The following is a 17,680-nucleotide window of genomic DNA, read 5'->3' as shown; positions in this document are numbered from 1 at the left end:
AAGTACAGAGAGATTTGGGTGTTCAGGTCCATTGTTCCCTGAAGGTGTCAACGCAGGTCAATAGAGTGGTCAAGAAGGCATACGGCATGCTTTCCTTCATAGGACGGGGTATTGAGTACAAGGGTTGGCAGGTCATGTTACAGTTGTATAAGACTTTGGTTCGGCCGCATTTGGAATACTGCGTGCAGTTCTGGTCGCCACATTACCAAAAGGATGTAGATGCTTTGGAGAGGGTGCAGAGGAGGTTCACCAGGATGTTGCCTGGTATGGAGGGCGCTAGCTATGAAGAGAGGTTGAGCAGATTAGGATTATTTTCATTAGAAAGACGGAGGTTGAGGGGGGACATGATTGAGGTGTACAAAATCATGAGAGGTATAGACAGGGTGGATTGCCAGAAGCTTTTTCCCAGAGTGGGGGATTCAATTACTAGGGGTCACGAGTTCAAAGTGAGAGGGGAAAAGTTTAGGGGGGATATGCGTGGAAAGTTCTTTACGCAGAGGGTGGTGGGTGCCTGGAACGCATTGCCAGCGGAGGTGGTAGACGCGGGCACGATAGCGTCTTTTAAGATGTATCTAGACAGATACATGAATGGGCAGGAAGCAAAGAGATACAGACCCTTAGAAAATAGGCGACATGTTTAGATAGAGGATCTGGATCGGCGCAGGCTTGGAGGGCCGAAGGGCCTGTTCCTGTGCTGTAATTTTCTTTGTTCTTTGTTCTTTGCTTTGATCAAAGTAGTGCAATCACTTCCCAAAAGGAGCATCAGTCATTCATCCCAGTTTGTTACTCTTGTAAATTACTGGCAGAGTAAAAGCACAATGAAAACATTGGCAGATTTTGGAATTACCAATCACCAACAGCTTTCTATTTCCCACCGTCATGCTAGCACAAACTATGGTGGTAATTCCCTTTTTTTCATTGAACTCTAAAACATTCAACATGCTGGGTACAACTTGTTTTTTAAATGGCTGTTTCAACAACAGCAACAACTTGTATTTGTATGGTGCCTTTAATGTAACATTTCAAGGCATTGCATAGGAACATTATCAAACAAAATTTGACACCAAACTAGGTGTTTGGCCAAAGAGGTAGGTTTTAAGAAGCATCTTGTAATGAGTTCTTTTTGTTGTCTGATGCAACATAAATGAGATGTGTGGAGTACAGTTTGCTGAAGATCTCAAACAGGTTTCTTCTTCTTTGGCCTCCTTGTCTTGAGAGATAATGGGTAAGCGCCTGGAGGTGGTTAGTGGTTTGTGAAGCAGCGCCTGGAGTGGCTATAAAGGCCAATTCTAGAGTGACAGACTCTTCCACAGGCGCTGCAGATAAAATTGGTTGTCGGGGCTGTTACACAGTTGGGTCTCTCCTTGCGCTTCTGGCTTTTTATTACAGGTTTATTACAGCTAAACTATTATTCAGTGCAAAGCAAACTATTTACAGAACCTTACTCTGGGTGTTACAGCTGCAGAGTGACTCAGGCTTGTGGCTCTGCCCCTGAGCCGAATGGGTTAATTTGTCCAATTCTATCTGTCAATTTAGAAATTTAAGATTTAATAATGTCCAATATATATAAATTTTACTCTCAGCAATGCAAAAATTGTGTGGTGGATTAAGTGAAAAAACAATAGCTGCAGCAGGGTTCATTTCTGTGTTTGTTTCCAAGGGGGTGGAGCATAACATTTTTGCTGCGTCACTTTACGTAACCCTTTTTCTGATTGAAAAGAACGACACTCCATTTTAAACATTTTTTTCAATCCTTTTGGTATCCTTAGGGTTTGAAAACAACAAAATAATTAGTAATATTATCAGCTTCAAAGGAAAGCATCTCCATCAGGAAAGACAGCATTTTAGATTAAACTGCAGTTGTTTCCAAACTTTTAGCATCTTTTATAAGAGGTTTCTAATCCCAGGATATTTTTATATAACAAAGATGGTTCCAAATTCCAATTCACTGCAATAAATATTTAAAAATCCAAACTGCTAATGTTATACGAACGAGTCTTATGTCCGGAACTAAAGACTCCTCCAAAACTTGACATAATAAACCTGAAAGATCATTGTGGCCACAAATGAAATTTCCAGTTTTTCAACTTAACAGGTCAGTTAACCTTAATAGTATAAACTTAACTCAGACTTATTAACTTATAATACTATTAACTACACACAGAACAGAACAGCACGTGCTTTTTTTTCTTCCGGCACCTTTTCAAATGACTGTAATAAAACTAAAAACTAAAGAAAAAGTTATTTAACATTCTTAAACCAAAAGATTTAACACCAGCTTCTTAAACAAACTTTAAACAGACAGCATCTTTCCCATATCTCCTTTGTTTATCCTTCTCTCCCTTAAACCAATATCCAATTCCTGACATTTGCTACTTAAAATAGTCAGTACAACAGGTCTTTAATTTAAACTCCAAAAAAAAAGAACAGATATTAAACGGGAACTCCAATTAAAGCAGTGTTGTAAACTTCTTATTGGATTTCTGCCAGACATCTTCAGACCTTCAAGGCTGAAGCTTATCTCTTCGAAAATTGTTCATTGCCTTTTCACAGTTGCAAAGCCAACTTTTAAAATAAAAATAGAACTTTAACTTAAAATATTCAATTTTATACTCAATTCCTGGGTGCACAATCTTAAATTGAAATGAATACACTCAACAATCACTTTTCACACTCATTCAATTCCAAACAACTTAGAAAATTGATTCCTGTAATGGGTTATGAATTCAAAGTACCAAAATCTCTGTCAAATTCCCTGTCCCGATGCCAAGGAACACACAGGCTCAACTAATTCACAACCAAAATAGGTTCCCACAAAATATACTTGTGTAAAAATAGAAAATGTAACAGACTCATGCTTTCATCATTAAGGCCAGACAACAAAGAGTTAGTTCTACAGAACACAAGCTGCACATCTCAAGGACATTCATTTAATTCGTGGAAGCTTCCAACATTCACACATTCGAATCAAAAGACACAGTAACTTGTTTCTATTCACTTGAAATTTCACTAAAGCATAGTCTTTTTATGTCACTCTGCCGTAAACTTAGTCATGGAGCCCTCTGGCCCTTCAGTTATTAATGGGCCAGGTAAGGCCAGGGTGGGGGCCGAAGGCTCGACTGGGGGTTCGGGGGGTGGTCATCCCAAGGACTGTAATCATTGTCATGGTACTTACTGGCCTTATCAGTCAAATTGGCCCGATTAAAGCCGTCATTGTCATCATCCTCCCTATCCGCAAAAGTGCATATTATGCCCCTCTGTGCTGAGAGTTGAGACTGTAGTTTCCTTATCTCCTGCTGACATTTGGTATGATCCGCTGACTGGTACACCCAATCTTTCTGTGAGTGGTGCAGAACCGTCAATGCGGTCTGTAAGTCCGAGCATTTCTGTCCCGCTCCTGAGAGCTGTTCCTTCACCTTGTCCACTTCCCTCTCAGCCTTACTATGACTATACTTAGCCTTTTTGGCCTGCGAATGGAATTGGATTAAAAGCACTACCTGTGCTGAACTAACTGTTTCTGCCTTCAGGGTCCTGTCACACCACTCATTCTTTTCTTTTTCTGACTTCTGCAACTCCTGCTTCAATCTTTCAACTTCACTCTCTTTTTCATCTAATTCCTTTATACAAGCAGTGGCTTTCACTAACTTTGTTTGGCTTGGTAGGTACATGCATCCTCCCAATGTTGTACCCCAACGGACCCCTCGCCCGTGTCCTGTTTAACTGCAAACTATATCCACGAGGGCCACTTGCCCTTCAAATATTTCTGGAGTTCCAACTCCCACTCTGGCCTGGCCAGGGCCATAACTACTCAAAAGTTCTCCAATCCGATCCGTCAGACTTGTAACTTTGTTTATAAATTAGTTCAAACTCAGCGAGGCTATCCAAAATAATTTGTAATAGCACTACATCTGAGTCCCTGTTCAGGGGCCAGTTATGCCTAATACGCACTTACTCTTAAAGAATCCATGGAATCCAATTGGTGAAAGGTATATCAATATTTTATTCACACACTAAATCATCAAATACAAGCTCTCACTACGCACAGTATACTACCCGCCAAGGCACGAGATTATCAGTCTCGGACTTGCGGCTGCTCTCCTGTCCTCTGAGCCCTTGGCTCGGGCATCTTCTTGAGTGTCCTTCCCCTGGGTTCTCGTACCTTTCCCAGTTTCAGTCAGGGGTTAAATCTTGTTTCCAAGAAACTCCCCTCTTTCTTACTCGTAGGGGTTTGGTATAATGACATAATGATAATTCCTTCTTTGGCTCAGTGAGAACCTGTTCAACATTTTACAGTTTCCCATTGTCTACTATGAGTCTAATCAGATCTGGTGTCCATAGCGACACCTTTATCTGGTACGTGCAAGGACAGTGTCTGGGATCCTCAGTATGTCTTTTCTATACTGTCTACAATTCCTCGGCCATCTGTGTACTGCGGCCCCTTTCTACCAAGCCCCCCTATGCTTTAACACACTATTCATTGTTGTGTGACTAGCCCCTTTGTTTCAACTAAGTTCTTATGTGTTTTTACTATATGTGTTTTTACTGGGTCTACACTTGTTCATCTTCTGACTGAGAATTACTGCTGTCTGAGCCTTGTCTCAGGTCTGTTTTTCTGTGGACTTTGTGTATCGGATTGCATTTACGTAGGTCTCTGAAGCTTTCCTTGCCCCTGTTGCTGCGCCTGCCATCTGTTTGTTTTTGTCCTACTGTGACTCCTGGCTGCGTCTTAGGGCCAGATTTATTGCATAGGCGGGGGCCCAGTGTCCAGTCGCACCACGCACCTTGCACAGGTGTTGAAATGCAGGACAGCTTCGCAGTGAGTGGGACCAGTGACACTTACCACACAGCTTGCTTGCTCTTTTCAACCTGGTTATCGTACCGATGCTGTTGGCTGCACCTAGTGCTTGCAGGTGCTGTTGACCAGCTACAATTGCTTCGTATTTCCTGCCATCTTCCAGCAGTGCATCAATGCTATGACCCTTCCTTTTTCCCCAAGAGGTCTTTCTGAAATGCTTCAATGAGTGTTGGTACAATCACCAGCTGCATTATTCGGTCCAACAGCTCAGTTTCTGAGAAGTCGCATTCATTGCCCTGACTATGGCATCTACTGACAAACTGGTCTGTTGATTTTTGTGGCGGTTGTAGGATATCAGTTCTAGGCAGTGAACTCTAAAGTTCACTCTTAATCGAAGTTGATCTTCCAGCACTTTCCATATCATTGCAAGATTTTTCTGGTCCTCAGCAGATAAGCCTGAGTTATTGATTCTGTGTATACTCTCATTTCCATCTGCTGTTAGTATTTTTACAGCCTGTTGTTCTGGCTCTACAATTATTTGGTCTGTAAAGCATAACTGCATTCTTTGTTTGAAAAGTTGGAACCTGGATAGGATATTAGAGGTCTTAAAGTTCATGCTGAGAAATTTGGTATCCATCTTCCTACTGTTCTTTTGCTTGAAACTTGCTTTAAGACTTATTCTATGACTCTGCACTGTTTCCCCTTTAAGAAATTGTCTGTTGTTTATACTAGCTGTTTGGATTGAGAGGAGCAGGTGTTTGACAGTGCTGTGTGTTTATCTTTCTTGTAATTCTTAAGTCAGTTTGTTTACACAGCTGTTCACTAGGGAGTTCAGTTGCTTTGTTTTAGAGTTTGTTTATGTTCATGCTCGAGTGGTTTAAAGTTATTTTTACAGCGGTGGCTTCGTGAATGGAAGCTCTTTACACTCGAGTGATTTAATAAGTTTTTTAAAAAACTTTGGCTGCGTAGACGAAGCTCTGCAGGGATGGGGGTTCCCCGTGCTTTTTACTATCTGACGCCCCCTGTAATGGTGCCGACCTCGATCAGCCTGGGAGAGAAGTCGGGTCTTTCTTTTTTAATGGAACCTTTGCAAAAAAAACCCAACTTCTAAGCACTTCAAGGCTTTTTTTTTAAAGCAGTCTCCCTCAACTGTCAGTACAATGACTTACCCAATTTGCTTGTAGCCTGTCATTCTGTGCTCTGTCTTCTACATCTTGGGGTAAGTTCTTTTTTTTTTACTGTTTGAGACAGTATTTTTGAACTTTCTTTCTGGTGGCTGTAGGAAAGGTAGTTTTTACAGCTGTTTTACCTGTGGTCTTCAATCTTAGACTTTGTCTTTTCATCACAGCTGCCACCATGTAATGAGTTCTTAATGTTGCCTGATGCAACATAAATGAGATGCATGGAGTCCAGTTTGCTGAAGATCTCAAACAGATTTATTACAGCTAAACTATTCTACAGTTCAGGGCAAACTACAGAACCTTACATTGGGTGTTACAGTTGCAGAGTGACTCAGGCTTGGAATCACATGACTGCATCCTAGTACTTAGCTCATTAGCATACTAAGATCTTAAAGGGACATCACGCTTAAAGGCAGTATTAGAAGAGGAAGAGAGGCAGAGAAGTTTAGGGAGGAAATTTCAGAGCTTAGGACCTTGCAGCTGAAGGCTTAACTGTCAGTGGTGGAGCAATTAAAATTGGGAGTGCTCAAGAGAATAAACTGGAGGAGAGCAAATATCTTGGAGGGTTGTAGGACTGGAGGAAATTACAGACACAGGAAGAGATGAGATCATGGAGGGATTTGAAAGCAAGGATGCGAATTTTAAACTCGAGGCATTGCTTTACCGGGAGCCAATGACAACTTGCATTTATATAGCTTTTTAATGTAGAACAATGTGTAAAGGTGCTTCACAAAGAAAAAGAAGGATATATTAGAAGTGATAACCAAATGTTTGGTCAAAGAGGTGGATTTTAAAGAGGTAAGGGAGATGCGGGATGAATTTCAGAACCTGGAGTCTAAGCGGCTGATGACACAGCCACCAATGGTGAGGCTAAGGGACTGGGACTGCATAGGCAGAGGAACTAGGAGTTTGGGCAGGGAAGTGGGGGAGTGGGGAATTGTATGACACTGAAGGGATTTAAACATGGGGATGAGAATTTTAAATTGGAGACTTGGGAAGACGGGGAGCCAATGTAACTGAGTAAGAATTGGGGTGATGGGTGAACGGGACTTGATGTGTAATATATAGGCATCAGAATTTTGAATGAGCTAACATTTACAGAGAATGAAGAATAGACGGCTGGCCACAAGAGCATTGGGCTAGCTGGGTCTGGAGGTGACAAAGGCATGGATGAGTGTTTGAACAGGGGTGGAGGTGGGTGGTATTATGGTGCTGAAGGTAGGTGGTCTTTGTTTTGGAGAGGATATGAGATTGGAAACTCAGCTTGGGGAAGAAATAAAATGCTGAGATTGTGAACGGTATGATTCAGTATGAGACAATTGTGATGGAATCGGTGACAAGGAATTTGTGACAGGTGTTGAAGAGGATGGATTCAGTTTTCCCAATGTTTAACTGGAAGAAATTGCCGCACATCCAAGACTGAATATTGGGAAAGTGTTTTGACAACATTGAGGCAGTAGAGGGATTGAGAGTGGTGTTGGAAAAATAGAGATGAGTATCATCAGCAGGCATGTGGAAACTGATTCCACATGTCAGGGTTGTCTTTTATTGGCTCTAAGTATGTCTTTGGGTTTATATTGAGATAAAACTTCATGCTTTTATCACTCTGCTCCATTTGTTGATGCTTTCTTTGGATGTGTTTCCATATGTGTTTCCATAGATTTGAACTGGTTGATTCAAGGTTGGTTCTTTGGCCAATTTCACTTGCCTTTTCCAGCATATCTGAAGAGGGTTAGCTGCTCTGCCCAACTTGAGCTAACTCACCAAACCTAAGTCAATATTGAGACGAGTTGAGTTATGCATACTGTTTCCTTGCTGAACACACTATGTGGGTAATCAGCAGTGGTTCTTTTCTAGTTATTCTGGTTAGACGGCAAGGGTGATGGACAGATTAGAAATCATAGAACATTTATGACACAGAAGGAGGCCATTTAGCACATTGTGTCTGTGCCAACTGACGAAGAGCTACCCAGCCTAACCCCACCTTTCTGCACTCGGTCTGGAGCCCTGCAGGACACGGCTTTTCAAGTAGACATGTACTTTTGAAATGTGGTGAGAGTTTCTGTCTCGCCACCCTTTCAAGCAGTGAGTTCCAGGTCCCTATCACCCTCTGGGTGGAGAAATTGTTTCCTTTTCTCCCCTATAATTCTTCAACCAATTACTTTAAATCTGCCTTTTTTTGATCCCTTTGCTAAGGTAAATAGATCAGACCCCTCAATTTTATACATCTCATTTAAGTCACCCCTTAGCCTCCTCTTCCAAGAAAAACAACCCCAGCCTATCCAATCTTTCCTCATAGCTAAAATTTTTCAGTCCTGGAAACATCCTCATAAATCTCCTCTGCACCCTCTCTAGTGTAATCGCATCTTTCCTGTAATGTGGTGACCAGAACTGTACGCAGTACTCAAGCTGTGGTCTAACTAGTGTATATACAGTTCTAGCGTAACCTCCCTGCTCTTATATTCTGTGCCTCGGCTAATAAAGGAAAGCATGCCATATGCTTTCTTAACCACCTTTATCGACCTGTCCTGCTACCTTTAAGGATCTGTGGACATGCACTCCAAGGTCCTTCTGTTCCTCCACACTGCTCGGTATCCTCCCATTTATTGTGTGTTCCATTGCCTCGTTGCACCTCCCAAAATGCATTACCTCACACTGTTCCAGATTGAATTCCATTTTCCACTTTTCTGACCAACTGACCAGATCATCTATATCTTCCTGCAGTCTAAAGCTTTCCTCCTCACTGACAACCACACAGCCAATTTTGTATCATCTGTAAACTTCGTAATTGTTAATATAATCTTAATTTTCTGTGCCATTCTTCAATTCTCCAGGGTATTTCATTTCAGAAAGCCAGTTGGTGAAGGATAGAGCCAATCTTCACCTACTTTTAAAAGCATTTATTTTCAAAGTTACACATTACAAGCATGCACCTCCTAACACAACAACCACAGTTTCAGTCTGTTGTGTCTGTTCACAGGGGCACAAGTGAATCCCCAGTTAATGCCGACCAAACAGTTAATATACAGTTAACATAGGGTGCTGCTCCACATATTTAATCTTTTTTTATTTTTGCTCAGTGGTAAACGGTCTTGTACTGCAGGCAATTTCTCAAATTGCTCTCTGTTTCCATTTAGTAGCATATTGTTGGGTGAGGGCACTTGATGTCGAACAAAGTGACATATTTCATTAGTTAAGCCCCCATTTTGGCAGCAATTAGTACAAGAATGAGCTGAGCTTTTGAATTATTAGAATGAATTAAAACAGCGAATTTTCAATGCATTTTCATGGGAAGAATGTTTTTGGCATGATTTAGTTTTGAATTAAAAGACATCTTTAATACAGTGACTTTGAACAAAGCAAAACAGACTTTAGAGAGGCATGATGGAACAAAGACCTTCTAGATTTACTGTAATATTTATTAGTACCCAATTTCACAATGTGACCTCTTTCAACAATTGGTTTAAGCACTTATAATATATTAAAGTTTAAAATATTTTTTATCAATTAAACTGATGGGGAAAAAAAACAGATGTTCTGTATCTACGTTCTGGCTTTTTATACTACACACAATATGCTAATAACCTGTTTCATATTGCAGTGCTTTTGTATAAAGGATTATTCAATATAAAAGGCTCTCTACTGATCACGTTGTATTAACATTTCCTTTGTGTTGTAATGCTTGGTTGGCTGATGCCTCCTTGCATCTGCCAAGATTGATTGTTTGTGCACTTTCTACTTTTGAATGTAGTTGCTGAGTATTTCAGAACTAACCTAATACTTAGTTGGTTTGAAAGCTCAATCATTCATCGTTTCACTGGAAAAACAACTTTGTAACCAAAGCTTTATAATATCTAAGAATTGCTGCATTGAAATACAGAGCTTCCTTTTCACTGCAGATCTTATACCACTTGTGGAGGAAAAATGATATCTGTCATCAGTACAGATATGCAAACGGAACAAAAGATCGTTGACAGTCTGAATAAAGCAGTGATCCTCCAGTGACAATTAATGTCAACGATCTGTAGTGGAAATGATCTTTTTTAAGATATTGGTCTGATTAATAACCAGCTAGTGACTCTTAATATTTTTTTCCCTAGGATTCCAAATTGCCACCATCAATTCGGCAAACTTTGCTGGAACTATTTGGACAGATTGAGCGAGAATTTGAAAATTTGTACATTGAAAATTTGGAATGTGAGTATCACCTTTGTACAGGTACATGAAGGACAACGGTCAAGACAATTTCACCATTTGTTACATGGGAAATGAGGAATCACAATGCGTTAGTCATGATACAACCTTCAAACTGCTGTGCACCTGTATGATGGGTAAATCTAATACTCCAATGTGGATCACCGCAATCCATTATATACTCAATACTATAGATTTCAGTGGTTTAAGAGGCTTTAATATTTAAAAACTCAGTCTAGTTAAATGTCACATTCCTGTCTCCACAAAATATTCATTGTGATTGCAGCCAAAACTGGCATCAATTTAGTCTTTTGAGAAGGTAGTATTGAGGAGGTAGTGTTATAAAAATTACAATACTGAAAAAGCTGCTTGGCACAACCAGTCCATGTTGGTGTTTATTCTGTATGAGCAGTAGCCCTAATTCTATGTGCCCACTCAGTTTCCACGTCTCTTTATTCTCTTTTCCATCAGTGACCTACCTAACCTATTATTAAATGTTGATATGTCTGCTTCCACAATGCACTCTGGTGCTGCAATCCATAGCCTCTCGTTCTTCTGTGTAAAAACAAAAGTTTCTCCTGCTCTCTGTTCAATATATTTTACACTTAATCTTGTAACCAGGTCCCCATGTGCTAGACCCCTAAACCACTGGAAACTTGACTATCTATTTTGTCACATCCACTCATAACTTTAAACAGATGTATCAAGTTAATGCAACAATCCTTTCTTCTAATGAAAACAGTCCAATCTTTTATGTCTTCCTTCATAGTTATGTTTCTTATCAGACAGCATCCCAGTGAATCTGTGCTGTACCTGCTTCATTAGTTTCCTGGAGCCTAAAGGTACATGTAGCACTCCAACTGTGGTCTTACTGCGATTATTTGTAGATGTATCATGACATCTGAATTTTTATTTTGCATATTTCTCACCATAAAATGCCATTTTCCACCAGCCTTGTACTAATTGAGCTGCAACAAGCTGGATATAACTGTAATGGAGTGATGCCAACTTTTTTAAATTAAAGAATTTTAAAAGTTTTTAAGTGTTTTAATGTGAGAAGACCAGGCAAGAAAGTTAGCTCTTTTAAAGTTTTGGTTCTCCACTTTCCACGTTTCCTGTTCTGTGAAGATTCGAGCTGGAGTGCAGTTCAACAGCTGATAGCAGGCCACCTTATAGGTCGTGAAAGTGGCCTTCTCCGTATTTGAGCTTAGCCATTTGTGTCAGCAAACACTTAACCATGGTAAGCAACATGGCAAAGTCTAATCCTATCTTCACCTGATCTCCATATATGTGCACGTTCCAGCAGAGGCCAGTGATAGCAATTAGGAATGGGGCCCAGCTGATTTTGCCCCACTTTCAATAGCCCAGGACCCTGGTGCTAATTGTGACAACTGTAATGTTTAGGCGCTAACTTGACGGAGATTGGGTGTTGAACCTGGATATTTCTGATCTATATGCCTTGGTATCACACCAAACAGACTATCATTGCCTGGTTATGGGAGTAATCTTAGTTCCATAAATTATATATCACCTATCCTGTAAGATATTCCCATAGTTTGGTAAAGCCTTTTTTAGCTATTGGAATGCAGTAGCACATAATTAATTTTTCTGGCTTAACAATACAGTTATCTCTTTTTTTTCCTAGCCTAACTCAATACGAAAGAAGTAACTGGATCATAAATACATTTTCTTAAGTTGCTTGTTGATGAATTTTATTTGTTTATGGCCTTGTATCTCAGTATGTTAAGTAAGATATTTATGGTTTGGGCAGAAAAGTGGCAAATGAAATTCAACCCTAGTGTGAGGTGATGCATATGGGGAGGTCAAACAAGGCAAAAGAATTCATGATTTTTGGGAAAATACTGCGAAGTGTAGAGGAAGTGAGGGACCTTGGAGAATGCTCACAGATCCCTGACGGTAGCAGGACAGGTTGACAAGGTGGTTAAGAAGGCATATGGAATCCTTTTCTTCCTTAGCTGAGGCATAGCATATAAAAGCAGGGAGGTTATGCTGGAACTGTATAAATCATTGGTTAGGCCACAACTTGAGTACTGTATGCAGTTCTGGTCACCTCATTACAGCAAGGATGTAATTGCACAAGAGAAGTTACAGAGGAGATTTACGAGGATGTTGCCGGGACTGGAAAATGCAGCTATGAGGAAAGATTGGATCGGCTGGGGTTGTTCTCCTTGGAGCAGAGAAGGCTGAGGGGAGATATGATTGAAATGTACAAAATTTTGACAAGCCTGAATAGAGTGGAGTTGAAGGGTCTATTTACCTTAGCAGTGAGGTCAGTGACTAGGGGACATATATTTAAAGTGATTGGTAGAAAGGTTAGAGGGGAGATGAGGAAAAATCTTTTCACCCAGTGGGTGGTAGGGGTCTGGAACTCACTGCCTGAAAGGGTAGTTGAGGCAGAAACTCTCAACTCATTCAAAAGGAGTCTGAATATGCACCTCAAGTGTTGTAATCTGCAGGGCTATGGACCAAATGCTGGAAGGTGGGATTAGACTGGGGTGGATCGTTTTTTGGCTGGCACAGACACGCTGGGCCAAGTGGCCTCCTTCTCTGCCATAACCTTTCTATGTTAAGAGGCACTCCATTTACAATCTACTCAGCAAAACTAATTGGATGACAATGATTGCGTGTTTTTTTTTCTCCTTAACTTGCAGTGCGAAGAGAAATTGAAACTTTGAATGATCGTCTGACAGCTGAAGGTCAAACAGTGGATGGTGGAGATTTAAGCAAAGGACAGTTGAAGGCAAAAGGTTAAGAAAATGAATCTTTTAATTCTGTTCATATTAAACATAGATATATTGGGAATCTAAATGTATAAAGTGGTAGAACTTAGATTTATTGTATTTACAAGTTAATCTTAACAATTGGAGTGTTGCATATATTATGAATAACTAATTCTGGAAAGAATATTGGAACCATGGAAAACATCCAGTATATATTTATTTGAATGATACCAGTGGTGGGAGAATATAATTATGATGAGAGAACAACTCTAATTTTTCATTGTGTTTTTCAAGAAATTTTAAAGGTGGCTTTAATAAATATGTTTGAAGTTCTGAGAGTTTGAAAGGATAAATCAATAACAAGTGGATATAAATTTATGATTAATAGCGTTAGTGCAAAGGGAGAGATTAAAGAATATTTTTCCATAAAAGGTTTTTGAACTGTGAGATGATTTACAACATGTAGCCATTGCAGTTGAGTCAGTCATGACATTTAAGAAGGAAAAACTAAGATATTGAGGCTGAAGGTAACAAACTGGAGATTGGGGTTGAAATAGATAGTGCCAATCTGAAACTGACGCTGGCATAGCATGAAGCTTCTTGTGCTGAAATTTTCATGATACTGTGCTGTTTGCTTGGCTGAATTTTATCATTAAGCTGTGCACAAACACAACTTACTTGTCCTTAAGTTATTATTCTGACCTATATATATTCATATATGGAATATATATTAAATATAATTATAAAATTCTGAAAGTTAATGTTTGAAAAGTAGACTTTAAATCTGAAAATGTGGTGTTGATTGCCATTCCACTTTACCTAACGTTTACCTAATAGTTTATATTTCATTTGACCTGTATTTTATGTAATTTTTGTACCATTTCAACTGTGATTCGCAGTATGGAAGGGTGTTTTAATGAATAGAGAAGGACTAAGTGAGGTCACTATTTCTCCAGTGACTTTATCTTTGTTTCCATACAACAACCTTGCATTTATATAGCACCTTTAATGTAGAACAAAATATTGAGGCACTTCTCAGAGGAAAGAAACTAGCATGATGTGTAAGTGGAAGTTAGAATTGATGTCCAAGGCGAGGTCATATAGGTAATGTTTGAGGAGGCACTTAGAGGCGGGGAGAGAGATGGAGAGGTTTAGGCCAGGAGTTCCAGAAAGTGGACCCAAGATAACTGAAAGCTTTGTTGTCCATGATCGGATGAGGGGATAAACAGAATGTCTCAGTTGAAAGAATAAACGGGCTTGGGGCAGATAAGGCTGGAGGAGGTCACAGTGCTAGAATGGGATGTGAATTTATTTTGTTTTTACTGGTTGCTTGCATTTCATTTCTTAGCAAAAGATGGGAGATGACACTATTCAGTCCCAATTCAAACTGGATTTTGTTAGATGAGTTTATTGTGACATTAAATTTCCAACTTTTGTGCACAGTTATGTGCCACACTTAATACAAAAATTTTGCACCTTTTTGACTTGGTGATCTCCCTCAACTTTGTGAGTTTACTTTTTATTTCTTTCTGTGAAACTCTTGATATGCATCTTTAAATCTGAATAAGAATTAGTTCAATGTCTATCCTGCATACGTCATTCAATGGTTGATAAAAGTTCTGTTTGCATTTGTGTAGCCAGCCACAGTACCAGCCAGTTATCTCAAAAGCTGAAAACAACTTACAAGGCATCTACTAGCAAGGTACGTTGTTGATGCGTATTCCAGGCATGCAACACAGTTTCTGTCAAAACTGAACAAACATAAACTAATATTCAGTCATAGCTTATTGCTAGATGATGCAGCCGAAGACACTCATTTTAAATAGTTTACTTTTTACTCTGTTCATTCTCAGTTGAAAACAAAACTTAGAATTAAAAATTATATGTTAGCCAATGGCGAGAATGCAAGGTGCTTTGTGATTTCTTATTTAATATACTTTAAACTAAAAACATTAAGTTTGATGAGGTGACTTTAAATGAATGTACTGGAAATTGTTCTGGAAATGGTGTAGTCTTACATATGTGTGTTCCCCGAAAGCAACAAACCTCAGTCTTTTCTTCTACTTATGATGTAGCGGTCAAACTCTTTCCCAGGCAAAGCAATTGGAGCACGCAACTTCAACATGGGAAGTTGGGAGTTGTGGGGTGGAGACTCGTGGGTAATTTATTTTCTAGTGAATCCATATGCATGTTGCATCTAATTGGTAACGGTGATGGAATTGCTGCAGCCTAGTGGACTTTGAAATTTGTTTTGGTAAATATAACATAAAATTGCTTTTTGTGGTACGTAATACATTTTTAAAACACTGGTAACCTTGTGTATGTATGATATGTGATTAACAGAAGAGAATGAACAGATATGTGTGTTTGACATTCATTTGGTCTTTTTGTAACTTGAGTGTAAAAACAGTAATAAAATATAAACTTACTAACCAGAGGTTGGGCATCAACTTTCATAAAGTGTTATTTTCTATAATTTGGGATCAACAGGATATTAAATGTTTCAAATCTTTTATGCACTGGGTGAGGTTAGAAAGTTCTGGAAGAAGGAACTATTCTGCGTCTCTCAAACTTCTGTCCCCACACAAGGGATATTTGAAGATGCTGGTCAGTCTCCTTGCCTTTATACATTCCAGATAAAAATGAAAGGAGGAACGTTGGAGACAAATGTAGATAGGATACTAAAATTCAAGAACGTCCAAAGGAAAATCTGTTGCAGAGATCAGAAGAGATTCACAGCTTTCTGTACTAAAACTTAAACTGCAGGGAGGCGGACAGAGGAGTTGCTTCAGCACCACATACTTAGGAGGCCTGAATCATGATGTCAAATTATTGAAAGTGGTAGAAAGGGAATTCCCATTATAAATGGCCTCTTAACCATTTATTCTAAAAGAAAAGAACTCCAGTTTCTCTAATCTTCTCACAACTAAACGTTCTCAACTTTGGTATTGTTTTAATGAATCTCTCTACACCCTTGCCATGGATGGCCTTGATTTCCTTCCTAATGTAACGTACTTAAATTAGACAAACTATTTTATGTGGCATACCCAAGATTTAGATAGGCTTAGAAGTGCCTCTTTGCCAGGATTCCATATGTTTTTATAACAGCTTTATCAACTTGTCCTCCCCCTTTCACAGATTTGTGTATTTGAACCCCAAAGTGTCTCTTTTCCCTACTCCTTTTAAAATTTTATCATTTAGTTTATAGATTCTCCTCCTTTTCCGACCAAAATATATTGCCTCGTGTTTCATCTGATACCTCTCTGCCCAATTGACTATCTTGTGTATGGCCGCCTTAGGTAGCTTACAGTCCCTTTCGCAGTTAACCACACATCTTATTTTTGTGTCATTCTGTTGTTTGCCTCGGCTGAGGAAAGGTCATTAGTTCCAAATGCTCACCCCAATTTGCTTTGCCCAAATGTTTTAAGGGGGCAGTGGTGATGTGTTTCATTACATCAAGAAGTTGCATTTATGAACAACTTAAAGGCATGTTTACATGTTGGTGGAAGCTTTCTCTCTTTGAGAGCAGAACATGTAGGCATTGAGCAAATTTTGGAGGAATCATGCAGCCTGTCATTTCCCAGATTTTCATCCGGAAAGGATGCAGGCTGGAATGTGAACATGATGTGTTCAACCTGCTTTTGCTATCTATGAGCATTTATCATCAATGAGACTTTATGGCCTCTAGTATGGTGCATTCAGTGCAGAGGTTTTAAGTGTTTTTTTATTCTGCTGCAAGTAAAGGTCACAGTTAATCAGCTTAGCTATTCTCTATGCCCTTCCCCATTCTTCCTTTGTTTAAGGGTAGCACTGTTCTAGCTCCCAATAATTACACAGATACTCAATTATTATCTGCTGTTACGGAGGCCAGCATAGAGTAGAAGGGGATGATGAGTTCACTGTTCTTTGAGGAGTTGTTTACTTTGTGTACTGGGGAGAAAGGTGGGATCCTGGAAATGATTTGGATCTATGAGTTATTCAAGTGGTCCTTTTACTGATGTAGAACTTGTTGAGAAGCTGCTGGAAGGACATAATCTGATCCTTGTGGAGCAGTTTCCTTATTTTGGTAATGCTGTCTTTCTGCCTTGCACCTACTTTCAGTGAATGCCTGTAGGAAATTATTACTGCAATATAACATTGATAGGACTGAGAGGCTGACCAACATTTTTCATGTAATAAAAGCTACTTTCTAGGCAGAGGCCACCAGTGCTATGTTTTTGGATTCTTGCATGTGTATTCTGGGTTTTTTGTTAGTTGGGGAGTGAGGTACAAGGTGACACTTGCCTTCATGCATAGCCAGAGATTCTGTGGACAGAATGGATCCCAAGCAGTGATTCCCTGGATTTATGACTACTGATAGTAATGTTTCAAGCTCAGCAAACCCAGCTTACCCTCCAAGCGCAGTGAGGTAAATCTGATGCAGTTTTATTGAGATTCACTATTTATGTCTAGGCTTTCACGTATGATGCTTTAATTAGCTCGCCTTGAACTGCTATATAGAAGGTAATTTGAATAATTATCAAACCACGTGTGTTCACACAGGACCACTGCATGACCGGGTGAAGTTCAACCTTAATTCTTGCTTACCAAAGCTATCAAAGAATGAGTCTGATATAAAGATGCATTAGCTAAAACAATTTCATTTAATTATGTCTGTATTTGATATGAGTAAGACAATTTTATTTAACTATACCTGCATTAATATGATTAGGATTATCAAAGTTACAGTATAAGTAAACTGATACTTAATCTCAAACAGATACAGAATC

The 17,680-nt window shown here is 39.4% G+C and overlaps 1 protein-coding gene across 1 annotated transcript in view; it reads left to right on the top strand.

Moving 5' to 3' along the window:
* wdr37 (WD repeat domain 37) overlaps window positions 1-17,680 on the top strand; it is a 152,768-nt gene that overhangs the window by 52,420 nt on the left and 82,668 nt on the right. The window contains 3 exon segments of the mRNA XM_068014911.1: window positions 10,077-10,173; window positions 12,843-12,938; window positions 14,549-14,613. Of these exon segments, the coding sequence (XP_067871012.1) occupies window positions 10,077-10,173; window positions 12,843-12,938; window positions 14,549-14,613 (258 nt within the window).

This window comes from Heterodontus francisci, chromosome 2 (assembly GCF_036365525.1).
Source record: "Heterodontus francisci isolate sHetFra1 chromosome 2, sHetFra1.hap1, whole genome shotgun sequence".
Lineage (NCBI taxonomy): Eukaryota > Metazoa > Chordata > Chondrichthyes > Heterodontiformes > Heterodontidae > Heterodontus > Heterodontus francisci.
Note: the sequence above shows the minus strand (reverse complement) of the source record. Positions and strands in the feature narration are given on the sequence as shown.